General features: G+C 43.8%; 2 protein-coding genes across 2 annotated transcripts in view; one reads left to right on the top strand and one right to left on the bottom strand.

The window, feature by feature from the left end:
• The window catches only part of cicb (capicua transcriptional repressor b), a 39632-nt gene extending 21564 nt beyond the window's left edge, over positions 1-18068 (top strand). The window contains exons 3-21 of the mRNA XM_085366427.1: positions 1433-1582; positions 1723-1897; positions 2536-2647; positions 2770-2952; positions 3050-3182; positions 3273-3451; positions 3784-3922; positions 4612-4709; positions 4809-5799; positions 5897-6036; positions 6163-6323; positions 10245-10435; positions 12939-13397; positions 13505-13854; positions 13978-14135; positions 14224-14384; positions 14584-14718; positions 15645-15788; positions 15894-18068. Coding sequence (XP_085222553.1) covers positions 1433-1582; positions 1723-1897; positions 2536-2647; positions 2770-2952; positions 3050-3182; positions 3273-3451; positions 3784-3922; positions 4612-4709; positions 4809-5799; positions 5897-6036; positions 6163-6323; positions 10245-10435; positions 12939-13397; positions 13505-13854; positions 13978-14135; positions 14224-14384; positions 14584-14718; positions 15645-15788; positions 15894-16183 — 4349 coding nt within the window. The 3' untranslated portion in view covers positions 16184-18068. The remainder of the gene's footprint in view (positions 1-1432; positions 1583-1722; positions 1898-2535; positions 2648-2769; positions 2953-3049; positions 3183-3272; positions 3452-3783; positions 3923-4611; positions 4710-4808; positions 5800-5896; positions 6037-6162; positions 6324-10244; positions 10436-12938; positions 13398-13504; positions 13855-13977; positions 14136-14223; positions 14385-14583; positions 14719-15644; positions 15789-15893) is intronic.
• Positions 18069-19465: 1397 nt separating this feature from the next.
• On the bottom strand, positions 19466-27472 carry znf526 (zinc finger protein 526). The gene is made up of 8 exons (XM_085365439.1): positions 27395-27472; positions 26579-26945; positions 26287-26456; positions 24959-25054; positions 24101-24873; positions 21703-21838; positions 20004-21608; positions 19466-19853 (listed from the first exon to the last, which is right to left on the bottom strand). Exons 2-8 carry the CDS (start codon positions 26886-26888, stop codon positions 19689-19691), a joined length of 3255 nt encoding a protein of 1084 aa, XP_085221565.1. The 5' UTR covers positions 26889-26945; positions 27395-27472; the 3' UTR covers positions 19466-19688.
• Between the last annotated feature and the right edge of the window lie 151 nt (positions 27473-27623).

The following is a 27623-nucleotide window of genomic DNA, read 5'->3' as shown; positions in this document are numbered from 1 at the left end:
TGACATGGCCCAGAAGGACTGCGTAGTTTCCGGGTGGCTGTATCAATCCAGGCCGTGGATGGGCTCGAGGCCTTGTTAACCCCTTCATGCCCGGGCTGCTGTAGTAATGTAAACAAACAGGGAGAGAGGGCATCGGGGGTAATTAGACCAAAGGGAGGCGGAACCCTGCCTTCGATCATAATCGTCTTTTTTCAGTGGCTCGTCTGTACACCGCTACATTCGCACAAATGTAACATTATTTAGTTTTTTCTTACGAATCGTTTACAGTACACCCTGTCCACTGATGTTTGTTCCGTGTGCGTTATTAGATTGCGGCATACTGCGATACGGATATATGGACTCTTATCTCGTATTTTAGTTAGGTTAAAAATAAATAAATAAGGATACCTCTTGAAGACCTCATCATGTCGGGAAGTGATGCAGTTATTCTTCTGAATGATGGCTGCAACCTGTAGGGATGAAAGGGATCCAGACACACTATGAGCTTCCCAGATTTTTGGAGTAAACATGTTCTCTTACCTGGATATCTACATGTTATAGAAGAAAGATTTTAAAAGGACTCATTATCATTACGTTTTTAAAAAAAGATTTTTTCTTTTGAAAACATCAAGGATTTCTTTCAACAATGTTCTCATCAGAGAATCCTCAGTATCTTCGCCAAGGATTAAGCATGTTTGGTTAGTCCATATCTTATTGTTTACCTGAAGTGTAATGCAGGTACACAGTGTAATGCCTTTCTGAGTGTTTTTGTTAATGTATGAAGCATTTTTATCTAGAGATTCTTTCTTTCTTTCTTTCTTTCTTTCTTTCTTTCTTTCTTTCTTTCTTTCTTTCTGTAAAGGAAATAGTGAGTTATACAGCATTTGTTTTATTTATGACATTTGGTAATGGCTTCTGTTCTCCATTCAGCCTGTTATTGGGAACAGAGAGTCCTTTTGTACATCTGCAGTTTTTGGAATGATTTAACCAGTTTAGTGGATGGAGGTCTGATCTGTTACTGTGGCAGTACTGATATTACTGGTAGCTTTCAAAGCACTGGTTCTTTCTTATTCTGCCATGTAACCACCGACCTTTACCTATTATCCCAGATGTTATCCAGCCTGTGGTTAGATGGCTAAAATGCAAGATGCTACTGTGGCCAAAGTACTACTGCAAGAAGTACTCTGTTGTTGTCTGTCTGATTTTTAGTATTTTTTGTTGTTTTTCCATCCAAAATAATATAACATTTGTGCTTGATCACATTGTAAACTAATTGGTCATTGAGTAGGAATGCGACTGTTGTGTAAGTGTTACAGTGACTCCTCTAAATAAGTAAGCTGTTTCTTGATTTGTTAGTACGAATGACAGATTGTTTTGAATCTGAATTCAAGGCAAGGCCTCATATTGTGAATTTATCAGGTAAATTAATCTGAATTCCTTTTATCTTCTGCAGTGTGGACCAATGTAGAGCCCCGGTCAGTGCCAGTCTTCCCTTGGCATTCATTGGTCCCCTTTCTGGCACCTACCCAATCAGATGCTACTTCTCAGCCAGGAGAGGGCCAGCACCCAGTCAACCACCCTCAAGCAGCCAGTCTGAAGACGGGTAATGTTTATATTAAGACTGACCTAGAAGCTGTAAGGAGGGGGGGGAGGTGTTGTCACCAGTTTCGGGTTATTTTCCTTTGAAACTTCAGCAGCATTTACTGCTTTCTTTGCCCTGAATAATTTGTTGTTTTTCCTCAGAGTGTCAGGGGGTGGCAGCGCTGCCACAGGAGCCTGCAGAGGCACCTCCCACTGTAGAGAGAGGTCCCCCATCAAGGCCTCCCCCTGCTTCAGATGAGCCGCCTCCAGAGAAAGAGAAAGGAGATACAGAGAGGGAGAGGCCTGACAGTGAAACTGAGAGTGATGTGGATGACCCGTAAGAGCAGCTTTCTTTCTTTCTTTCTTTCTTTCTTTCTTTCTTTCTTTCTTTCTTTCTTTCTTTCTTTCTTTCTTTCTTTCTTTCTTTTCACTGTATTGGGATTTTGTGGGTAAATCTGTCAGGCTAAAAGAACACAGAGAAATAGAGGTAGCACAAACCCTCATGTTTTATCTGTTAAAGTGGTTATGTATTTGTCCAAGCCAGCTTTCACAGTAATTTTCTGTGTGGTGCTGTGTACCCACACATACAGTAAGGGAGTGTGATATTTTCTGTATCCTTGCGCTAATTTGGGCAGAAGAGCTCAATGCCAGAACAAAGCAGATGGGAACAAAAGCATTCCATCTCTGGTTTCTATCACTATATGAAAGGCAGTGGCCAGGCTGTCAGACATTGAAATGGATTAGCTATCTGCTGAATCTGCTGCTGTATCTCATGGGAGATGAACTACTTGTGCTCAGTGTCTACATCTCATAGACTCGCAGCCTTAAGGTAAATAATACCTGATGTTAAGTAGAAAATTACCGGGTTTTTAAATATTAGAGATGGAAAGAGAAGAAGTGCTAATGGGCCAGCCTCCATGCGGGTATGGAAAATTAAAGATTATAGACCCAGAGATGTTTTTCTGTCTCCTTTAGCTTCCTTCCAGGAGTCGTACAAGAGCAGCCTCTCTCTACATCACCAGGAAAGAGACGTACTCAGTCGCTCAGTGCACTGCCCAAAGATGGAGACAAGAGCAGCCCTGGAAAGGTGGTGTTTGTCTTTTTTTTTTTTTTTTTATTCACTGCATCCACAAAAACACAATTCTCAGTGTGTCCTTAATTAAGATATGTCACGTAATATCTGACTGTTTTTCTTGCTCACTCTTTCAGAGGGAGAAGGACCACATCAGGCGACCAATGAATGCATTTATGATTTTCAGCAAGCGCCATCGAGCATTGGTTCACCAGCGTCACCCGAACCAGGACAACAGGACAGTCAGCAAGATTCTTGGGGAATGGTGGTACGCTCTAGGACCTAAAGAGAAACAGAAGTACCATGATTTGGCTTTCCAGGTATCCAGATACATACAGAAAGATGTACATAATTTTAGAAAAATGGTTCAGTCGTATATCAGTTTAGATGCATACCTGTCCCTTCTCTTGGTCTCAGGTCAAAGAGGCCCACTTCAAGGCCCACCCAGACTGGAAGTGGTGCAATAAAGACAGAAAGAAGTCCAGCTCTGAAGGTCGTGGGGTACCAGGGAGCAAAGACATCAGAGAGAGGAGCATGTCTGAATCCACAGGTTGGTCAATATGCAGCATACATTTACAGAGATTCTCATATGCCCGTTATTCTTCAAGTCCTTATCAGTGATATTTTTGCCTTGGGATAGAGCCCCATTCTGTCGAGCTGAAGGGTGTCAGTCCAGGACTGGTGGGCGTGTCCGAGAGGACTACAGGAGAGGGCCATGCGAGCCAGCTTACTCGCCCCAGAGCCTTCTCCCAAAGTGCTGTGCACAGCCTGGAGCGGAGTGACAGGGGTAATACGCAAGCCCTTGCAGAACTGGCACAGGTGAGAGAGGAGAACAGCTCATCAACTGAGAACGTTGAATATTGAATGTTGAAGCTTAGTATTTTCTTTTTAAAGAATAAATGAAAGGCAGCCATTACTGCTACCAGTGCAGTCAGAAATTTAAAGATGTGTTTTGTGAATTCATTTTGTATTCCCAGCAATAGAAGATGTTTTCTACTTTTGCTTTCCACAAACATGAAAAAACTGTTTTGGCAGTAGGATGGTGCATTTTCAGTCCCAGACTGGCATCTTGAACACATTTAACACATTGCTACATCAAACCCAAATAAGGTTACAACAAGAAGGTCATCCTAATATGTCTTTTGTCTCAGATGTGTGGGGATGGTGGCAATCAGTTCTCGAGCCATGCCCCTCCTTTGGCACAGTCTCAGCGTGGGGTCAGCGAGGACATGACCAGTGATGAGGAGCGCATGGTCATCTGTGAGGAGGAGGGAGATGATGATGTCATTGGTGAGAAATGAATACTACTGTGCTCATGCAGCCATATTAGATTAGAGCAATTAATGTGTTAGTAAACTGCTTCCAGCAGCACTGAACCACACTGCGTATTGTCATCTTCTGTATGTTTAAAAAAAACAAAACACCCACTCAGTACTAAGAGGTAATGTCAGCAATTAGTTCCTTGTGAAACAGTCACATGTTGTTTAGTCTCTCCTGTTATTGGCCACTTTGACATTTCAGATTTTAAGAAGTGAGAGCAGTTTCAGACATGTCCCAATTATCTGGTTATTTAAACGGTAATTATGAGCAGCTGAGTGTGAAAAACTGTTCACGTCAGCTTCTCGCTTGTAATTACAAGTCTGAAGTTTCAGGTATCACTGACATTAACAATATCCTTGCTAAATGGCTGCAAATGCACATCATCTGGGATTTGCATTAGAAATAAAATAAAAAATAATACAGCGAGTTCAACCTCTTTTGAAAGGGCTTAACTCTGTAACAGCAAAAATGGCTAATTAAAGTTGTCTAACTGGTCTGACTACAAGATTGCAATGCAAGCTGACAACCTTGGATAAAAGGTGTTCTCTGCTTTCTCCCAGCATTACATGAATGCATCACAAGTTTTCCCTGACCTTTTGAGTGGATGTTAAATTTTAAGGAATATCAAGTGTAGCTGGAGTGTGTGCTTCTTTCCGCAGAGGACCCTTATCCCAGCAGCTCCATAGACCTCAAGTGTAAGGAGCGTGTGACTGACAGCGATAGTGAGAACGGTTCGGGTGATGAAAGCGATCGAAAGGTAATGGTATTGATAGCTATCAGTTTAACACACACAGATTTCTTGAAACATTTTAAAGGTGATTATCCTGTGTAACATCTGTATATTTGTCCTTTTCAGAGAGTTTTTGCTCCAGTCATTTGCTCTTCTGCTTCCTCCTCTTCCTCACACCATACTCCTCATGGTAGGAGTGTCTCACTGTCCTCCTACCCCACCACCAAGCGCTATGATGAGGGGAGATCAGGAGGGGGAGCATTTATGGACCACAGGAGGAAGGAAAGAGCAGAGGGAGAGAATAAGGATGCATTTGGAGGGGAGGAAGGTGGAAGTGGGCAAGCCACTTCTCTCTCCCTTTCTTCTGGTCAGTCAGTCATGTCCACTTCTCCAGCCGGAGGGCCTCTTCCCTCATCAGTAAGTTCGCTGGGGGCGAACCCACTCCTTAGGGTGGCCTCTACAGTGGTGACCAATGTAATGCGTCCTGTTATCAGCACACCGCTCCCTATCGCCAGCAAACCTAGAGATGGAGCCACTTCATCCAACCCTCACCCTTCCGAAAGGAAGTCTCTGACTCCCCAGCAGCAGCCGCAACTCTTGATTGGTTCAGCTTCAGGAGGCGGGGCCACAGCCACAGGGGGTGGGTACTATTCTTCGTCATCACCCAGTCCAGCTATGGGTCCAGGTGGTGTAGTGACTAATTTGGTGTTAGGAGGGGCTTTGCCTCCCCAACCCTCTATACAGCTTGTAACCCCCTCCCCACAACCCCAGCCATCTCAGCCGCAGGCTCTTCCACCCACTGCTGTTTCAGCTCAGCATAGCCAAACCAACGGGCCCCTGCCTCTGCCCCTGCTTCAGCCCCAGTTCCTTCCTGCTTCCTCCCTGGCACCCCCTGGGAGTAAGGCCATCACTCAAGTCCAGTACATTCTGCCTACCCTACCTGCCAACACCAACCCAAAGAGTCCACCTCAGCAGCTCAGCCAGCCAACCAGTGTCTTCAACCTGCCCACAGCTCCACCGACACATGTGTCCTTGGCCAATGGAAAGCAGCAGGGTACAAGTCCACTGACGGGATACACGTCCAGCCCAGCAGTAGGAGTCGGCCCAGGAACTAGAGGTGAAAGCTCTAACAGGAGACACAGCACTGGAGCTAATAGTCTGTGTTGACTTCTAATGAAATGCTCATTCCCCCTGTTTATCCGCGTTTTCATCAGTGCAAGCACAGTCTCCGGCGCTCCAGGGTAAAATGCTTGTTCCCATGGCAACAGTGCGGACTGCGCCAGCACCTGCCCAGCAGTTTCCGATTGTGGCTCCACCTCTTCCTGTCCAGAATGGAGCTCAGTCCGGAAGCAAGGTCAGCGGTGCTTCACTGATGACGTGTTTTTAAACTGTAGTCATTTTCTTATTAAAGCTTTATCTGAGCAAAGCTGCAAATAAACATTTGTGTTGGTTCTTCTATCTTTATTTTTTTCCCCCCCAGATCATCCATATAGCTCCTATGCCCGTTGTTCAATCTCAGCTGCCTCAGGGTGGAGCAGTACATCCTGCCAGCCCCTTCCCTGTAACAGTGGGCACAGCTGCTGTGGTAGCACCAGGATCAGCCCCCTCCCAGGCTGTTCTAGTGCCACCAGCACCTACAAGGTAGGAGATATCAAACTGCAGTGAGACAGTGAATATGAATATGGGACCAATAGTTCACCAATAGCACTTGGTGACAGTGGGGAGGAAGGACTCCTCTTTAAAAGAAAGAGACCTATATCAGAAACAGCTCTAAGGAGGGGCGGCACTCTGCTGTAACCAGCTGGGGGTTGGGAAAGTAGATGAAACCAGAAAGAGGAGTGCAGAGATCCCATAAAGAACAAGGAACGAAATAAACACCACCATCACCATGTTGGCACTCTTTAAAAATCATTAAAAAATATTTTTAATTGTGTGCTTGTTTGTAACCTTGTGGTGTCCTATCTTTCTTCTTAATTAGAATCAGTAACAAAATTTCTTTAGGTGCAAAATATAGTAATGTGATTAAAAAGAAAAAAGTTAATGTGTTGAAAACAGAAAATGTTAGTATTTAAAGAACTTATATCATGTCTGCTGCCTTATTATGACAGCTGAGTAATAATAACACATGCACAGCTAATTCCTCCAACTGTTTCTTATGAGAAAGAAAGCATGATCTGTTGAATAGCCCTTTGAGCCAAAATTAAAAGAGGCATAAGAAAAGTGTTTTGTTCACTGAGAACATTGTTGATCTGGCAGTGCAGGGCAACAATAGAAGGAAAAAAAAAACTCATCTGAAAAGCACCGTCGATTTACCCACATTTGCCCCCCTCTTTGGATTTTCTTTCATTCCACTCACTTTAAAAATGAAAATCCAGTAAATGCTTTACCTATAAATTACACAGCATGTGAGCAAGATGAGGAATTACCCGGCAGCCAAATGTTGACCTATCTGTTTCCCATTTTTCATAGCTAACTGGAACAGCTTTAGTGCTGTCAGCCTGTGTTAAACACATTTTAAATTCTAGTTAATAAATGAAGTGAAACTTCCAGTGTGGTTATTGGGGCTGTTTGTCACTACTCACAGTATTTCTAAACTTTCCACTGCTGTTCATAACAGACGTGTTTGAACTGACATAAAGCATTTATATAATGGAGACTGATGTTTGACAGCTTAAAAGCTATTTTCTAACAGATAGATAAACCCAGCAATGCAACACATCACATGTCTGAGAGCAGCTGTAAACAAATGTGCCAGTAAGGCTTGACTCAGCTCTGATTAACAAGCACTCATTTATAAACATATGCCAGCCCTTGTGCACCCTAGTCCCCAGTATCCCTGAGCTGCAGTTGATCTCTGTAATTGTTCACTTATTGGAAGTGTCTTTGCATTAGGGCTGCAACAATTCATCAAGTAACTCGATTACAAAAAAATCTTTGAGGCAAATTCTTGGCTTCGATGCTTCGTTTGCACTCGGTTGTCACCGTGTAAGCGTGAGCGTTTCACCCACATTTGTGACTAAAAATAGACCCGCAGTAGGAATGTATTTAGGAGCACGTGTGAACAAAAAGTATTATAATATTAAGGTCATGCAGCCCCCAGTTTTTCCACAAAAAGACTGATAGTACAACAGCAGCAGTGAAGATGATGCTGTCGTAGTTTAATGTGGAGCTGTCGTCAAGACGCTCAGGTGGCGTAAAAGAAAACAGCATTTGTTACTTTAATCACTGTAAAAACCTTTACTTGGAAAAAGCTGCATGCAAAGCTTTAAACCCACCTGTTCAACAAGCTGCAGCGTTTTAGCTGCTCACATCCACCGCCATTTATCTTAGACTACAAGCTATCTGCGTTAGTGCTATAGAAGTTCACATAAAATATGCAGATGAGCTGTTAACCTAATTTAATACATTTAATTTAAATTAGGCAGATTGATAAAGGCTGCAGCTGGCCACTTTCTATCACAGTGATACCTGCAGCAAGCAGGGGCGAATCTAAAGGGGGGTATAGGGTGTACTAAACCCCGTACCTTCCTTTACAGCTTATTTCAAGGCTCTAGTAATGTAATATATATATAAAAATAAAAACAAAAGTTAAAACAAAATTCAAAAGTTGCTTTTGTTTTTTTGTTTGCATGGGCAAGTGAAACTCTCAGCCACTGACCTGGGGCTGTTAGGTTGAACACTGAATTATTATTATCACTAATTATCATTAATCATTGATTATTATTGGAACAACCTCCCTCAAAATAGTAGGCAGGCATGCTCTGTGGAGGTTTTTAAAACTAAGTTGAAGACACATTTGTTCACCCTATCTTACATGTCTTAATTTCTATGTCTTTTACTTTTTAAATTCTTACTGTTTTTAACTTGTATTGTGTTTTTACTTGTACTGCTATTTATCCCTTTTTATTTATTCATCTTTTTAGTTTCAAATAGCTGTACAGCACTTTGTTTTAAAGCGCTTTATAAATAAAGTTATTATTATTATTATTAACATCTACACCATCAGAACATCCGTTTTCTGAATTGGGACATGCTGCAGCTCAGCACATGGCAAACAGTTCAGTTCAGAGAACATTTTTCTTCATTGCAATCACCACATACAAGACTTAAAAACACATACACGTGAACACACAGCAAATGTACCTCATCCAGGAGGTACAATCCTGTCAGAACTCAGTCTGAAGTCTGTTGTTTTTATGTACCTTTTTTTTTTTTTTTTTAATTTTTATTGCCAACTGTCCAGGGTGTACCCTGTATCCCCCCCTATGATAGCTGCGATAGCTCCAGATTTCTGTATTTGTTATCTGTCTATTGTTGCATTTTTAATTTTTATTTTAATTTAGCAGTTTAGTTCTGTGGATGGGTGTTTAATTCAGTTAAACTATTAAAATTTGTAATTTCTAAAGTGTAAACCAATAAGCAATCTCATTAATAAGGCAAAAGTATTTCTTATCCGATAACTTACTTAATTGATAAGATACTCGATTAACAAAGAAATCAATAGCTGCAGCCGTATTTTGCAGGCTTTCTGCATATGACAGATGTGCTGTATATATATACACATAAATACTTAGAGGGAACACGTTGATCCTCCCTTTACAGGTTTGCTGCTGTGCTTTCTTTGATGCAACATTAAAATGGAGAAGGCAAGCCACGCGTGCAGCTTCATTCACAATCTGTAGTAAACATCAGTTAACCAGCGATAATTCCCTGAAATCATTTTGAGCTTAAAGACATGCTCTGTCTCCGTGTGCACTCAATTTGGTTACTTCCAAAATAGAAGTTAATCAGAAGGAGTGTTTTTACATGACGATTTTGCCCACTGGCTAGATAATAAAAGGTTTATTCAACAGTTTTAGACCAAATGAAATACTTTCTAAATGGGCCAGTTTATGCCTTCCAAGGTTTTAAAAAAAGGCACTTTAATTCCAAACAGGCTTTTACTGCAGTTAATGGGGAAATAAAACTCTCTGAGTAATCACCGACAATATTATAAGTTAACAGCTGAGTTATTAAAAAACAATATGCTATCTTTTCCTTGCAGCATATAAGCTGAAGCTGTGTAGCTTCTCCATATTTCCTGTAACACAGTGAGCAGACAACACGAGAAACCGAAATTCCAGTAGGGGTGCAGCTGTAACACTACAGCTCTATTCTGGATATGTTAGTCATGCTGCTGGTGGCCCAAGTTGCCTCTGCCTGCCACCCCCACACTACCTCTCATCTCCTCTCTCTCACTCACACACACACACACACACACGCAGCACTAGTTATCTAGTGCTACTTGCTGTGATGTACACTCACCAACTGACCCTCACTGCAGCACTTCTCTTTTTGTCTTCCTCTTTCCTTCCAATCGTGTCTCTGTTCCCTGCACTCTCAGTCTGCCTCATTATTCTACTGTAACATGGGCTGTCGCTGCCTCTGCACCCTTCCTGACATTTCTTATTACAATAAATGTCATCCTCCTTCCGCCTGCTTCTTCTTCTTGCCTTCTTCTTCTGTTGTTGTTTTTTTCATTTTATAATAATCACCTCACCTGTATCTGTACCTCCTGTCCAGGATCACCTACGTCCAGTCCACTCCAGGGGTACCATCCACCCTGCCTCTAGTCTCCAATGCAACAGCCTCCTCCCCTTCGCAGCAAGCTCTGCCAGTTCCTGGGTCTGCATACGTACCCGCGCCCCTTGCAACTCTTGGGTTCACAGCCATTGCCCCGCCTGGACAGACGCTTGTACAGCCGCTGATTGCAGGTCAGAGCCGTGGAAAAAATAATCCAAAGATCCTGGGTTGTTTTTTTGTTTTGTTTTTAATACAGCAATTCTGTATTTTGAATACATCATACTGTGTGGGTCACATATGGCCCTCTGAATAATGTTGATGTAACAATGCCAGCATCAAAGTGCATTGATGACTGATGACCTTTTCTGCTAGCTGAAACATACACTAACCCTGCATTCATGTGCTCTTTGGATGGTCCTGAGTTCAAAATATCTGCTTTAAGTAAAACATTGATAGCTTCTTCGTGTTTAGAATTATTTTATTATAGGCTTTTAGGCTAATAAATAACGAATCTAGGTCACTCTACGAGGAGGGCAACAAATCGTTAAAAACTGTCACATGACTGTGTGATTATTTGCTGCCATTAAAAATTTTCAAACGCTTGAAAAAAAACTTTCTCACTAAAGTTCAACATACAGCACTCTCTAGTTATTCAGATAGTCAAAATTATCTAAACAATTAAATATTTAATTTTCTCAATTTGTTTTCGCTAAAAAACAGGGTTTATTTTTTTGTAAAGAAGGTCTGGTGGCCCTAAAATGTAAAATGTTGAGTAAATTTTGTTTTAATGTGTTGGTCTTAAGTAAAACTAAGGTGTAACACTGAATTGATTGACAATTTATACTTTAAAAAACAGTCAAATGAAGTGGAGACACTTTTGACCCCTGATGGCTCGCATTGTATGCAAATCGGGAGGACATCACAAGGGCTAATAAGGGTAAATCTTTTACCACTCGTTAGTTCTCTGCAGTGGGCTGTTTATGATTATTCAGTCCGTTAACAATCCCTTTTCATTACAATAATAAATGTTTTTGATTCATTTAGACCACCATTGGGGGAAAAAAGAGAAATGATTTACTTTTTAAACTTTTAGCACCAACAAAATGGAACAGTTGTCAAGTGGAAATGTCCAGTAGCTATGAAGACACACAGGCCATTTTGAATCCTACCTGTGTTTGTACAAATGCTTAAGTTTAGCCTGTTTTGATAACAAATGAAGCTTAAAAAAAGGCCTGTTCCCATTTTAACTAAACTAAACCTTACCTAATCAAAAACAGCCATTTTATAGGCTAAAGTTCAGCTGTAGAAATCCATGTCCATGCACTCTTCCATTCCCCATTTTCCTCTCCGACTTTTCATTTTTGGATTTGTAGTACACAACATACTTGCGTTTATATAGTAGTTTTCTAGTCTTATTAGCCACTCGAGCACTTTAGACTAAAATTCACATTATAAAGCTTTTTCACTCTGTACACTTTTATCATAGCCAGTTAGAGTCACCACTTAACCTAACATGTATGTGTGTAGACTGTGGGAGGAAGCCAGAGGCAAAGGGAAAACATGCAAAGTGCACACAGAAAGCACATTTGACAGAGATGAAAAATCTTAATGCAGAACTACATCTCTCAGCTCTTACGAGATATCATATGATTACTTCTTTTTTTTTTTTTGTGGCCTTGAAGAGTTGCAGAGTAAGAGAGCGGATATCTCTCTTGGTATTAGATGTACTGAAGTGCTGGGAAAAGACTAAGCTTGACCTCTTCACCACCTATATATGCATATATAGTAAAAATAAGCCTCTGCATAATTGAATATTGTATACTTCCATTTCATACTCGGTTGATTAAACAACACGTGGATATTGTTTGCTTCCCGGTGTCTCTTTTCAGTAGTAACCTTCATCTGCGGTAAAACTTTTTCCAGCATTTATTTAGTGCATGGTACTGTGGGAGAGTGGATTCCATCGACTCCATTGAACCGGTGATTTTTTTATTTTCTTAGGCCAATTTATAAATCACTACTTTATAGAGCTATTGCCAAAATTAAGTCTGATTTTTAACTATTTTTTATTAACTTGTTAAAAAAATACATGCAACAAACCACAAGAGTCTATAAATAAAGTTATCATTTTCATTTAGGTTAAATGGCCTTTGAATTAAAACACAAATTTTATAATTTAGTCCAAAGCATATATGCATTAAGTAATTTCAGTCATCCATAAATGAAGTGAGTCAGTGTTAATTATGTGTAAATAACCTCATCAGTTACACCCTCAGCCTTGCAGAGCAGCAGAGAAATATACATTAACTTATGAGTAGTTTTGAGTAAAGTAAGCATTAATGCTGTTAAACCTGGGCTAATCCAGTTTGTACATTTTATTTATTCTCATATGACATGAAGGGAATACATGAACAAAAAGTACTGTTAGCAGTGTTAGCTTGTATTTTTGCCTTTAATATTTGCATTTCTATTTTGCTTAAATACATAAACAAACATATCTCAGTAAAATCTTGGTTCATCGAGTCCAGGTGGAAATCTGGATTGATAGTTGTCAATAAAGACTAATTTGTCAGATTATTGAGAGAAGAGAAGGAATAGGTATTCATTGTGTTGAAAATGTCGCAGATCATCATAGCAATGTGGAAAATTATGAGGTTATTTTTGCCCTCTTGGTTTCCTGTCTCCTTCATCCAGGTCAACCACCACTCCTGGCCACAGCTCAGTCTCCACAGCCCTCCACCTCAGCCCCTGCTTCAGGCTCCGGGGGCCAGATAGTAACTGCCATCTACCCTCCTTCACCTAGCGTCACCATGGCAACAGGGGTGGTCTCCATGGCAGCAGTACCCCCCAACGTGGTCTACTCTGTCTCCAGCCCGTCGAGCGCTTCTCCCCACATCCTGCCCAAACACACAGCAACCCCCTCCATCATCACGCACCCACATCCGGACAGACAGACTGACAGGCACCTGCCTCCGGACAGACCTGCGGATCGACAAACTGACAGGCAGACGGAGAGGCAGGCAGAACTGCTGACACATTCGGAAAGACAGCTTGAGAGGCAGACGCAGCCCTCCAGCGGCTCAGCGGCGCCTCCCAGTGGCTCTGCTGGCTCCATAAGGCCCTGCAGTCCTTCGCTTCAGATCCAAACACCCGGTACAACTGCACCCACTGTTTTTTAACCTGCCACTAAAGTTCATTGCTTGAATGAGTGAGCGAATACTTTCATTCATAAGTATTTTTATTTCTTTTCTTTTTTACAGGAAGCACACCAGGCACACCCAAACTCACCCTGCTTCCAGTCAGGGTCCCACAGAAAGTGAAGGCAACAGTGGCCACCATTCCCGTAGGCAGCTATGAAGGAGGAGGCCGAGGGAAGGAGAGAGAGCGTGACAAAGACAAGGAGCGAGAGCGGGAGCGAGAGCGGGAGCGAGAAAAGGAGAGGGAAAGGGAAGCTGCAGCCAACAGTCATTTTGCCTTTGATCTTGAACCGCCGGGGCAGACGGCGTCTCCATCAGCACATCCCACAGAGGAACCAGCATCCTCACTGGAGGGCTCCAGTGCTGGAGACTCCTCTGACTCAAGAAACAGGGAAAGCACAACCGCCAAAGAGGTGAGGGAGCATCACATTCTGGCTTTTACTTCAAACACTACCAGAATAAAGTACTGAGCCGTAGTGCACGTGTAGTGCCTCTGTGTTCTTGAATAAAATGCCTGTATTGAATTTCCTGTGCAGGCTGGGTGGAAGGAGTCCCTCCCCTCCTCTCCTCTCCCTCCTCCATCAGCCACAGAGCCCGCCCTGCCACCTCCACAGACTGACAAAGAATGTCCCACACCCAAAAAGGTCAAAGCCCGCCCACCACCTCTGAAGAAGACCTTTGACTCTGTTGACAAGTGAGTTAATGCCTCTGTAAACCTCTGTGTTTGAATTATTGATGGACGGTGTATATATACTGTGTATTCTGTCTTTGTGTGTGTGTTGGACTGGAAGGGTGTTGTCAGAGGTGTACTTTGAGGAACGATTTGCCGAGCTGCCAGAGTTTCGACCCGAGGAGGTTTTGCCGTCACCGACTCTGCAGAGCCTGGCCACCTCACCTCGTGCCATTCTGGGGAGCTATCGCCGCAAGAGGAAGAACTCAACAGGTCACACAAAGCACTTTGGGATACTTTGAGGCTGGTGTCTGTAGAGCAGTTTCTTTGGCTTTCTGCTGATAATTCCTGGACTTCAATAGTGCATTATAATTTTTACTTTAACATCTAAACTGTTGAAAATAATGCTCATTTTATTTATATCTCTCATTGTGTTTGCTTGGATTTAAATTTGTCTCCCTTCTGCTTCTAGATTTAGACTCTGCTACAGACGAGCAAATCTCCCCAAAGAGGAAGAGTCGGCGGCGTTCCAGCTGTAGCTCCGAGCCCAGCACGCCTAAAAGTGCCGCTAAATGCGAGGGGGACATCTTCACCTTTGACAGAGCAGGTAGAGCACACAGAACAGCAAGGACAAGATGCAATATTCTCATATACTTAAAGTGGACCTGTCACTTCCAGCTTTGCATGATTCACAGTTCAGAATTAGTGCAGACTAAAACAAGCTGATTTAGCTCCTCCCACTTAAGCCAGTTTTCTTCTCATTGGCTGCCTGTCACACACAGATCAGAGCAGGTGGGGCTCCTGTGATCACAGGCAGAAATTAGATCTCTGTTCTCAGTAACATCATAAAGACAGGAAATTAGAAAGACTGTCTATACCTATGGCCTTTATAGCAGTACGAAGCCTGAGCTTTAGGTTCACAAGGTTCAGTAATCTCTACAGTTCGATCATACCGTTGTCCTCCTTGGTGATAGCTGGTAGCTAACACCATCGTTACTGGGGTGAACAGGAAGTAGGTTAAAGTACCCTTTTAAAGAATCGTTGTTCACATTCTGTAATGCCTTAAAAAAATTACATTTAAAAATCAATTCAACTCTTATCAGGATCATAAAAAATAATCTATTTTAATGCATTAATGGGGAAATTAGCTAAAAATCAATGGTAGGCTATTGCTGATCACACTGAATATTATCCCTAATTTTTTACACGCTAACCTCATTATTTTAAACTTGCCTGTTTTTAATATGAACATGCACTATTGTAACAGTGGTATGTACAAGACAGTTAAGCATGATACTGTAGGTCTCCTTTAATGTTAATAGTTCATAGTGAGCTGTGATGCCTGTCTTGATGTAGAAATGTAACGAGAGGGTTAAGGATTAATGAAGAGCTTGTTTTTAGGTGGGGATTTTTATCTTTTGTGTATTGATGACCTCCTTTTTAAATTCATTTAATTCGTTATTATTCAATGTCACTGTGATGTTAAAATTAATTCAAATTCCTCTCAGGGATCTAATGGTTTATAATCTCCAGCTTCTTTCCCAGCACCAGATGGAGAAGACATCTTGACTGAACTGGAGTTTGATAAGGTGCCGTACACTTCCCTGCGCCGAACGCTGGACCAGAGGAGAGCACTGGTCATGCAGCTGTTCCAGGAGCAGGGCTTCTTCCCATCAGGTAAGACGCACCCACCAACCTTTCTCTCTCTCACACACACAGTCACAGATTTCTGGTTCTTCATTCTGGTTGTAACTTCCTGGTGATTTCATCTTTTGTCTACAGCTCAGGCCACTGCAGCCTTCCAGACGAGATACTCAGATATATTCCCCACCAAGGTGTGTCTGCAGCTGAAGATCAGGGAGGTGCGGCAGAAGATCATGCAGACAGCTGCTCCTTCCGACATCTCTATTTTAGGCGGCTCAGACTCAGCCGGCTCCATCGCTGGACCTTCTGGGTCTCAGTCAGGGGAAGGATCTTTGAGAGCGGGTGGAGACCCACAGGATGAAGACATGGAACACGGGACAGAAGCGAGCCCGGAGGATCCTCGTGATTCACATGATTCTTCTAGATGAGGGGAGCCGGCGAGTTCAATTGACCCAACTGTGCCACCTCCCCCTATGCACCTTTCCTTATCAATAGTCTCCACTCTGCTCTTGCCAGATCACGATTTCTTCCCATCATCGGCATTCGAATTCTGAGAGTGAGAGACATTTGTATGCAATGTCGGGACCTATTTTTTTTAATAATCTGTGACCATTGTACCAAAAAATAAACAAAAAATTTAAAAAGAACATCTTAAAAACCAGTGGCACAAAAACCACCACACATACACCCTGGAAAACTTTGAATTCTCACACTTGAATTAGCACTCTGTATTAACCCACCTTGGAGAAAGCTCCCATTGATGCCAGTAAACGAAGGACCATTGTGTACAGCTGCACTCATTTGCCTTGAAGAAGAAAGTCTTCCCGTTTTGGAGGGAGAAACACGCTCAACCCTTTCTGAGACAGTGAAAAGCGGGCGGTTTTAAGAGAAGACGTCGTAGGGTTTGATATTTGTTTTGTTTTTAATAGTTTTAGAGGAGTAAAAGCAGTTCAGTACCTGCTCGAGGAACAAACCTGTACCTAGTGACTAACTGTTGTGAGCTCGTCTTTGTTTTTCTGCTGACATTCGGGGGCTGGGCCCTCAACAGCCAGAATTGATTTGAATTTGACAAGTTGTTGCAGTGGACCTGGAAAAGTTCTTGTGGGGGGGGGTCCACTCATATGTAGACCTTCAGGAGAGGCCTACTGGGAGTGACTGAAAAACTGACTGAAATTTAAGTGGACTTCTGGCAGTGCCATCATTCCTGCAGTTACCTGACTGGCCTCCTCCCTCCTCGCGACTGACCCTAGCACATGCCAGCGGGTAGGGACGAGCATTCCTGTGCCTCTCATTCGCTAGCCATTGAAGGAAGGAATGTCAGAGTCATCGGGCACATCCAGGCTCTTACTCGTAGGACCTCGATCCTCTGTTGCCAAGAAGTTTTATTACCGTTTTGTTTTGGGTTTTTTTTTTTAAAGTAATTTGATTTGTATTTAACATTGTCATATTCACTTTGTTGTTGTACTATTCCTATGGTTACTATTATTATTATTATTATTATTATTATTACTACTACTACTCATATCATTGCAGTGAATCCCTGTCCTTAGTTCTTTTTATCATTGCGGGCAGATGTTTTCTTTCTTTCTGTTTTTTTGTTTTTATATACTTTTGGAGGCAGGTGAGAGATGCTGCTCCACACCTGTACAGTTCCTCCGTTGTAGTCTTCCCTTGGCTGGCGTCTCACCTCAGCAAGGACCTGCGGTGCAGTTAATCTTTTTTCTTTTATTCTTTTATTATTCGTTTTAACAGAGACAGACCTGACGTGGACCTTTATATTCATTCAGCAGTAATAAGCCGTATGGTTTTTAGACAACCCACACCCACCCCTCCAGCAATGCCTCTCTGTCCCTCGATAAGTTTGACTCTATAGCCTCAACGTACATCTCCTTCCTCCACCCCTTTCCTCCCCTCCTTCCTCCCTTTGTCACTTTATTGCTCTTTCTAGACCTCCCTTTTTTAGGCCGGGCGGAGAGAAACCCGGGGGAAGTGACGGGAGGGTGACAAATCAAAGAGCGCTGGGTGGATATAATACTGGTTGTGTCTTTGTGCAAGACTTGGTTGTGTTGTAAATAATTACTGTAGAGTCAGTAGACTCGTTATATTATTGATAAGGAAAACTGTCATTGAACATAAGTTGACTTTTAAGGCACCATTACTGAAGGTAAAACACATGAAATGGGAAAAAAAGCAACTATAATAAATATGGCTATTAATGTTTTTGTGTTTTACTCCTTGTTTTGCTGTTCCAGTATGCAGGAGAGGAATTTATATAAATTAAGTTTGTATCTGTATCTTTCAGTATGCAAATAAAAATAGGTGTTCAATTAAAGTGATTTTATTGCTGGCATTGTGAAAAGTGGGGTTTTATGGACGATAGATCAGTGGCAGATTAAAGGAAAATCTCAAAGGCACAGTTTTAAGACCATAAACCTTTTTTTCAGCAGGGTTTAAGACTGGGTGTAAACTGTCTGGGAACCAAACATGGTGAGGTGCTGGATGACCTTATACCTTTAGCAGGACAACAGTGCTGCTTAGGATGGAGCTTCAAAGTCTCAAACTCCACAGGAGGGATGGAGCGCCAGATTTGCAACATATATTCCCTCATTTGTTGTTTTTATCATGGAAGTGTTCAAATCAGTCATCTTTAAGGTTTTCCTGCACAGAGTAAGGATTCAGGCGAGGTGGTTTGAACTTCTAACTCCCTAACTATGTGATGATATTCATTTTCCAAGTGGGAGAAGGCCCTGGGCTAGATCCAGGACATGCTGGCGAGTTTTTAAGTGCTGTCAAACTCTCTGAGCACCAAGCTTCTCCTTCATACCTTTCCTTGACCTTATTTGTCATCGAGATTGAGCTGGAGGAGGTGGCTGGGGAGAGGGAGGTGTAGGTATCCCTAATTAGACTGCTCCCGCTGTGACAGGACCTGGATAACCATCAGAAGATGAATGAATGAATGAATGAATGGGGAGAAAAAATGTTGCAGCCAGAGCCACAGGAAAACCAGCAGAGTTGTAATAAAGTAAATGTTTTTAAACCTGTTTATTTGAGAATATTCCACTTTTTTTTGTCAGATTGCTGTTGAACGCAACTCATGCAAAGACACCTCAGCCTGTTTCATTGCAGGTTATTATGAACAACTTCAGAGACCCAAAACATGTCAGTGAAAAACCCAAATCAGAGCCACGAGATCTCCTGGCTGTCCACGCTCTATTTGCTCTTAAATTTCTCCCACCAACGATGTGAGAAGAGCGGGCGAGGTGAAGGGGATTTCCCTAAAATATGTGTGCCACAATGGCATCGTAAACTTTTGTTATGACCCAACTACCGCTGTACTTATGATGTACTTTATATTTTAGGGGTACTTTTAATTGCACATTTGATCATCTTAAAAATAAATAATGGACTGGCTGTTTGAAGAGACCACCTCCCATCGTGGTTTGTAAATTCCATTTCCCTTGTTCTGGGTCACAGGCAGGAGGACGGAGAAGAGGAGTCGCAGATTAGAAAAATGGGGAATGTGATGAACACTTATGATCTTAAAAAAAAAGATTTATTAACAAGCTGACCAAACATTTAAACAGAGGAAAACAAAATCACATCCAAATGATGAAATATACCATTAATAATACAAATACGATCTGTGGCACAACCAGTAGTCCTTATTCATCACCAACAGCAAATCCTTTATTTCAGTGAACATCGTTTCATTAGATTTTAATGCCGAGCCATCTCAGAGGTCACTAAAAGAGGGGAGGAGGCGTACTTTGGTCTGTTTGCCAAAACTATTTCATCTCTTGTTTAAGCACTCTTATCTAGTCGTTCATTAGCTGGTTTCAGTACTCAAGTCTCCTCCTCACAGTAGTCGATTAGTCTTTAAGTCACAATTAGCACTCGTGAAAGCTTTTAAAGGTAAACTTATTTTTTGGTGATTCAGAGGAGCTGCAGTCCGTCCACGGCGACCGTGTCCATGGCGAGTCCGTTCTCCAAAGCTGTGTGATAAATCTCCAGGGCCTGCTCCAGGGGCAGCACTGCTCCCTCGCTGGTCTCAATGATGGCGATCGTCTCCCCAAATTCATTACACATGATGGTTGGTGCCTGTGAGGAGGGAAATTTGAAATATCAATATAGACTGACCTCAACATGTGAACCTTTACCTGTGTTAAAAAGCATAAAAACAGGCCTCATCTAAACCAGATTAAAATTTAAGATTAAAACAGATTAAAAAGGGGGGAAATCATCTCTTACCTGCTGTAGATCAGAGGACTGGATCTGGATGACCTGAGGCTGCCCGTTGGATACTTCCACGGCCGAAGCGTCCACCACGGCCACGGCAGAACTGACCTCCAGGGCGGCTTGAGCAGCGGCCTCCTCGTCCAGCCTCTGCTGCCTCACGTGGGTCTTTTTGTGGTTCCTCAGGTTAGAGAAGGTCTTGAAGGCTTTGCCACACAGGGGGCACACGTGCGGCCGCTCGCCTGTGTGCGTTCGACGGTGCTCTGCCAGGTGCATGCTCTGGATGAAACCCTTTCCGCAGATCTCGCAGCGGAACGGCCTTTCACCCGAATGCGTGCGCAGGTGTTCTCGCAGGTGCGTGTTCTGACGGAAGCGCTTTCCGCACACTTGGCAGGGGAACGGACGTTCACCTGTGTGGACCCGCTGGTGAAGCGCCACTCCGGAGGACGACACAAACAGTTTGCCACAGAGGGGACACTGGTGAGCTTTGGGCCTCTTCCCCGGGGTGCACCGTGGCCGCCCAGGCCCCAAGGTGAAGTGGCTCAGCCTGTGAAGTCGTAGATTGGCGGGAGAATTGAGCTTCTTCCCACAAACGTTGCAATCCAGGCTCCCTCTCACATGGCTGGATGAATCCCCGGACTCGGACGTTGAGGTGGAGGGCTCCGAGGTCAGATCTTTCCCTGCATCTGCTTGGCTGCCATTCTCTTTGCCCTCCTCTGACTCTTTAGCTGCCTGGACCAGCCCGGGGTGCTCCTGCAGGCAGTGGCTTTCTCGCTGCCTATTGGTCAGGAAGCCAGCCTCACAGTGAAAACAGGGAAAAGGCGCTGGAGATCCCGGATGCTGTGTGAAGCGATGTGCTGCCAACTTAGTGGGCCAGCGGAAAGTGGCGGGACAGTCTGGGCAGCTCAGCGTGGCTGCGCTCGAGTGAAGCAGGCTGTGCTGACGGAGGTTAGACGACTGCGAGAAGGAGCGGTGGCAGACGTCGCAGCGGTACGGCCGCACGCCCGAGTGGATGAGGTTGTGCCTCGTCAGGTTGGCAAGAGATGAGAAGGTTTTGCCGCAGTCCGAGCACTGGAAGGGCCTCTCGCCGGTATGCGTGCGTATGTGGTTTCGCACGTGGATCTGCTTCTTAAAAGACTTTCCACACATGCCGCACACAAAGCTGCGCTCGGGAACGTGGGATTTGCGTCGGTGTTGTACGAGCTGCAGTTGCGAGGTGAATGTTTTAGGGCACGAACGACAGGAAAAGGACCCCTTTTCCGATGGTGTAGCCGAGGCAACGTCTGCTTCGTCCATGGGGCTACAGGACACCGCCACACCCGCGTCACCCCCGGCAGCAGGCTCTGTAGCGGAGCCATCTTTCACCTGCTGCACATAATCAAGTTTTTCTTCACATGGCTCAGACACCTCCATGCTGTTTTCCCCCACCTTCTTCTCATCTTCACGTCTTTCTGCTTTGCTCTGAGGGCTTTGTCTAGTATCTCCCAATTTTACCGTGTCTTCCTCAGTGAGAGGAGCCAGCAGGTCTATTTTTGCCTCATCATTGGGGAAATACTTCTTCATTCTTGCTCTTTGTAGGATGGCAAGAGCAGAGGCAGACGCTCGTCTCGGAGCCGAGACCTAGAGAAGACAACAGGCACGCGTCAGATTGAAAAGTTGTTTTAACTTGGAAGTTTGTGGAGACAATAGGAAGGTGGTGTGCTGATTTTACTACCGCAGGGACAGGGATGGATGCTCCAGATGTGTCACGGTTGAGGTGGATTCGACGGTGGTAGAGATACTTGGTCATGTTAGTGAAGGTTTTATTGCAGAAATTACACTTATGAAGGGGGTCTGCAGTGTGGGACTTCCTACAAGAAATCAGGAGAAGGAGATAGAAATAACTAGATCTTAAAAAGTGTCTGGTCTCTTTCCAGAAATCATGAAAATAAACAAATAAATACACAAACCTTTGTGTTAGTTCCATGTAGGAACCATTTCCTTTCTACTATTTGCTTCTACCAACTAAAGAAATGAAGAGCGAGTTGAAGAAGACATCACTAACGCTTAGATCCTGTCACAAGCGTGAGGCTCTAGTCACAAGGTCATGAATGCTGTCTTTGTATAGACACAAAGTACTTCTATACAAAGCTCCCAGTTTTTTAAAGAGCAGTTAACCAATAAATGATCATCTTCAGAGAAATGGTTTATTCAAACTCATCTCAGTACAGAAACAATGTTAGTGAAGGTTACAAATGATCATCTTGACAGTGGACTCATCTCTGAGCTTGTCCTGCTAGACCTAAGTGCAGTGTTCGATACTGTTGACCATAATATTTTATTACAGAGATTAGATCGTGCTGATAAGATTTCAATTTGTTCATGTAAATTGGCAGTCCTCCTCAACAACTGAGATTAATTATGGAGTTCCAGAGGGTTCAGTGCGAGGTCCAATTTTATTAACATACATCCTTCCCTTGGGCAGTAGTATTAGAAGGCATAGATAGCCAGCTTTAACTTATTTTTCATGGATAGATAAACTGCAGGAATGTCTCAAAGACGTAAAGACCTGGCTGACGTCTAATCTCCTGCTTCTAAATTCAGATAAAACTGAGGTTATCGTACTCGGCCTTCTCTTGGCCCCCAATAACACTGAAGAATGTTGCATTTATTCTTGACCAAACAAATATGCAGCACTGCTTTCTTCCATTTGTACAATATCTCTAAAGTTACAAATATCCTGTCTCAGAATGGTGCTCAAAAATGAGTTCACGCATTTATTACTTCCAGGCTGGACTACTGTAATTCTTTATTATCAGGATGTCCAAAAAACTCCCTGAAAAGCCTTCAGCTAATCCAAAATGCTGCAGTGAGAGTACTGACAAGGACTAGAAAGAGAGAGCATATTTCTCCCCTACTGGCTTCCCTTCATTGGCTTCCTGTTAAATCCAGAATTGAATTTAAAGTCTTGCTCCTCACATACAAGGTCTTAAATAATCAGGCCCCATCTTATCTGAATGACCTTGTAGTACCATATCACCCTATTAGAGCACTTCGCTCTCGCTCTGCAGCCTTACTTTTTGTTCCTGGAGTGTTTAAAAGTAGAATGGGAGGGAGAGCCTTCAGTTTTCAGGCCCCTCTTCTGTGGAACCAGCTTCCAGTTTGGATTCGGGAGACAGACACTATCTCTACTTTTAAGATTATAGGCTTAAAACTTTCCTTTTTGCTAAAGCATATAGTTAGGGCTGGACCAGGTGACCCAGAATCCTCCCTTAGTTATGCTGCAATAGGCGTAGGCTGCTGGGGGATTCCCATGATGCACTGAGTATTTCTTCTTCAGTCACCTTTCTCACTATGTGTTAATAGACCTCTCTGCAGTGAATCATACTTGTTATTAATCTCTGTCTCTCTTCCACAGCATGTCTTTTGTCCTGTCTTCTTCCTCTCTGCCCAACCGGTCGCAGCAGATGCCGCCCCCCGAGCCCGATTCTCCCGGGGGTTTCTTCCTGTTAAAAGGGAGTTTTTCCTTCCCACTGTCGCCAAAGTACTTGCTCATAGGGGGGTCATATGATTGTTGGGGGTTTCTCTGTATGTATTATTGTAGGGTCTACCTTACAATATAAAGCGCCATGAGGCGACTGTTGTTGTGATTTGGCGCTATATAAATAAAACTGAACTGATAAAGTATATAGTTTGGCCTGGTTTAGGTAACCCTGAGTCCTCCCTTAGTTATGCTGCAGTTTATGATCCAGCAGCGGTAGTCGATCTGCAGTCTGGGAATGGCCTGTATACCTGCAGTGAGCTCTATTGTCAGATGGAGGCAGTTTATAAAATATGTGGTACAACCAGCCTTGAGGTAACTGCTGCTGTGAACTGGTGCTATATAATTAAACCTGAGTTGAATTTAAAGTGCTCACAACTAGGTTTGTGAAATTTTTCATGGGTTGTGAGAAGATATGCGAGGTTAATCAGAAGCCATACATTTCCATTCTATTCAAGAAAAAGGCAGAAAATTTCTGGGAAGTTCACCTCTCCATAATTCAGACTGACAAACAGCGCTACAGGTCAGAGACAAAACATTTGATTTTGGGGTGAAAGGTTTTTTGTCTGCCTTGGTGTTACCAAGCACTCACCTGTGCATGATCAGAGTCATCTCGGTGGTGTAGCCGTTGCCACAGTCCACACAAAGATATCGGGCCACGCCAGAGTGCGTGCGCATGTGCGTCTGCAGTGATGTGGCCTTCTTGAATACCTTCCCACACTCCGGACATTCGTGTGTTCCCTGTTCATGCACGCGCTTGTGAGCGGCCAGCCGGTTGACTGAGGTGAAAGTTCGGTTACAGAGCTCACACTGTTGGGGTTTAGCCCACACAGCAGTTTTTTTCTCTGCTCCTCTGATGCGTATGTCATCCACCTTCTCGGTCATCTCCTCCCTCCATCGCACCTCCTCAATGCCACTCATGACCCCTGGCTCGCCGCTCTCTTTGTCCTGGCCCAGGAAGTGATCTCCCTGGTGTTGGAGGAAGTCCTCCGGTGTCTGGAAGAGAAGGGAGCACTCTGAGCATTCGTACGGGTGGATTACCACCACCTCTGTTGGCTCCTGCTGCTGGCTGTCAGGGTGGACACCTGGAGCCAGCCTCAACTCCAGTCTCTGGATGCCATTCTCCAGCTTTACTGAGGAGCTGTGGCCCACAGAGGGTAACAGAGCGGGCAGCTTGGAGCGCCGGCGACCAGGAGTGGTGGAGCTATCTGCCAGAGCTTGAGCTGTCAGGATCTGTAGGTGCATAGTGGCAGATCCTGGAGTCGGAGTTACAGGAGGCAGCAGAGAGGAGCGGGAGGGTGCAGCAGGTTTAGATGCAGAATGGTGTTTCCTCTGCTGTTGTTGCTGCTGCTGATGAGCGAGCACCTGCAAAACACACGGAAATGTTCAGAGAAAAAATTCAAAACAATTCCCACACCTGTGTGTCGTCTCAGGGTTTAAATCAAAGTACCTGAGCCAAGATTTCTCCAGCCTGCTGCTCACTCAACACGTAGTTCTGCACGTTGGTCAGTGGAGTGACGGTGCCGTCCGGCTGTAACATGTACTCCTGTTGCAAGGCAACAAAAACATGAATTTCTGAATTAAAAGCATCAAATGCACCACAAAATAAACAAAATTGACATTTTCTCCTTTCCTAAGTTCCTCTAATTATTAAATATTTGATATATTTTTGCAGATTGGATGTCTTGAGGCTTGACACAAGAACAGCAGAACTAGAACTACGGTCACAGGAACACACTGTGCTCAGACGTTCACATACATTCATCATGGATGTGAATGTCATGGTGGTTTCTGGCTTCTAATGATTTCTTTGAACTGTTCCGTTTCAGGGGTGGAATGACTTTAAAATCATATACATGTATGTTGTGCAAACTTAAATGCCCCTCATCAAGTCGCACTTCAACCAGATGTTTTTGGTTTTTCCATCATCGAGCGTCTGGCTGGATATTTGACCACTCTTCTTGGTTGGCTTCCTAGCACAGACCTGGCTTTTAAACTTAGTCAACAAATTTCCAATAGGACTGAGGTCAGAGCTTTGGGAAAACCATTCCAGAAGTTAGCCTGCTTTATCAATTTAAAGCCAGTTTTGAAGTGTGTTTGGGATCATTGTCCTATTGGAAAACCCAACTGCATCCAAGTTTCAAAGTCTAGCTGTTGGCTTTAGGTGAAGTTAAAAGAATTTGGAGGTAGTCCTCCTCCTTCAATATTCCATCCCCTTTGTGAAATGTTCCAGTACCAGTGGCAACTAAACAACCCCAGAGCATGATGCTACCGCCACCACCATGCTTGACAGTTGGCCTCACCATTACACCTCCAAACACACCCGGCCAAACACTTCAACTTTTGTCTTGTATTTGTAATAAGTATTTGGCTTGTCCATGTGGGCATCTGCAAACTTCATGGTTCCTGGGTTATTCCTGAACATCCTGACCAAATTTATCTAATGAAGGTGACAGTTTGGGAAATACCTCTAACTTATTTTATTATCTCAATCATCAGCACCAGAGTCTTTACCAGGATTGTCTGAAAGCCTGACAAAAGGAAATCCTGGCACAACCCACCCGCCCCACCCAAACAAACAAACAAAAAAACATAACCCCAATAACCCATTCACATTACACCATCTGTGGGACCAGCCTGGAGGGGAACCACATTGGTTCTTTTGTTTAATTATACATATTTGAGACATTAACAAATGGAACTACACCTGCCATACTAATGAGTAGAACACCAATTAATATTTTAACACTGTGTCACAGTGTGCTTTGGCTCTCTTACTGTGGTCTCGGTGTTACTGTGTGTGCTGCTCCTGCTGTGGGTCCGCCGGTGCTCCAGCCAGGTCTCAGGTGAGTCAAACAGAGCCAGGCAGTCAAGACACTGGTACTGCACAGGTCCCGCCACCTGGGCCTCTGATCCAGCTTCCTCTGCCTCCATAACCTCACACAGCTCTATACAATGGTCATAAACAAAGGTGGTTAGTGATGTCTTAAAGTAGCCATGTAAGTGAAGCACCAATATCCTAACACTCCAGTTTTTCATACATGATCAAAAACACAAATAAATCTCATACCTTGTTGCTCCACCTCAATTCCAACCTCTCTCATGTGCATCTCCTGGTGCTGCAACAGCTCCTCTGGGTTCATGAGGAGGCTCCCACACTCCAGACACTGGTACTGCTGACTCTGGCCCACCTCTGGGACACCGTGGATGGTCATGGCCTCCGTTACCTCACCCTCCCCTTCTCCTTCTTGGCCCATGTGGATCTGCTGATGGACCAGCACATCCTCCAGGGTGTTGAAGAGCTGGTGGCACTCGCTGCACATATACTGGTGCTCCACATACACTCCCTCCGCTTCCTCCTGTTGCTGCTGCTCAGCCATTATAGCAATGAGTTTGGGACAAGTGAGGCAGTAGCGAGTCCTACACTGAAACTTCACCTGTAGGAAACAAAATGTAAAACGAGAAAAGCCATAAACGTCTTATAATAAGGGATTTTCATTTTTACTTTTAATCTTTCGTGTAAACAAACAAACAAACAGTAATACTCGTACACATATTAGGGAGAAAAGCCGGTTTCAAACAAGGCAATTTTCAGTCGTCAACCAAAATCAGGGCCTCTATCACAACACCAGGATCTTTTACGCTATATAAACTAACAAATCCCTGTCTGATATCCTCACAAATGTGATCCATATCAGTGTTTGCCGCGTGTGATGGCATATGGAGAGCTGTTGGCGGCGCTCCCTCCGATATTGCAGACCTGTTTCTCGGCACCGCGGTTTCCTGATGCCAGCTGCCCGCTTCGTCGGGCGGTCCGTCAGGCGGCGCTACCCACTTTTCCCCGAAGCTCTCCGGCTTCAACGGCCGGGCCCTTCTTCCCCCTTACCTCTCATTTACTCTCGTTGGACAATCCCTCGTGTAGTCATCACTCTTGGTCCACACGGCCTTTTGATTAATTTTTTTGTTAGGCTCTTCTCACCGTGGGTAATACTGAAATTAAAAAACTAACAAGCATCCGCGGGAATTAACATTACAAAGCGTGTAATGAAACGTTTGCCCGCCGATCGCCTCCATTCTTGTGATACTTCGCCCCGCCCAATGCGGTAGCGTTAACA

Source organism: Diplotaxodon limnothrissa, linkage group LG11 (assembly GCF_057381915.1).
Source record: "Diplotaxodon limnothrissa isolate DT_005_m linkage group LG11, D_limnothrissa_male_GT1.1, whole genome shotgun sequence".
Classification (NCBI taxonomy): domain Eukaryota; kingdom Metazoa; phylum Chordata; class Actinopteri; order Cichliformes; family Cichlidae; genus Diplotaxodon; species Diplotaxodon limnothrissa.
Note: the sequence above shows the minus strand (reverse complement) of the source record. Positions and strands in the feature narration are given on the sequence as shown.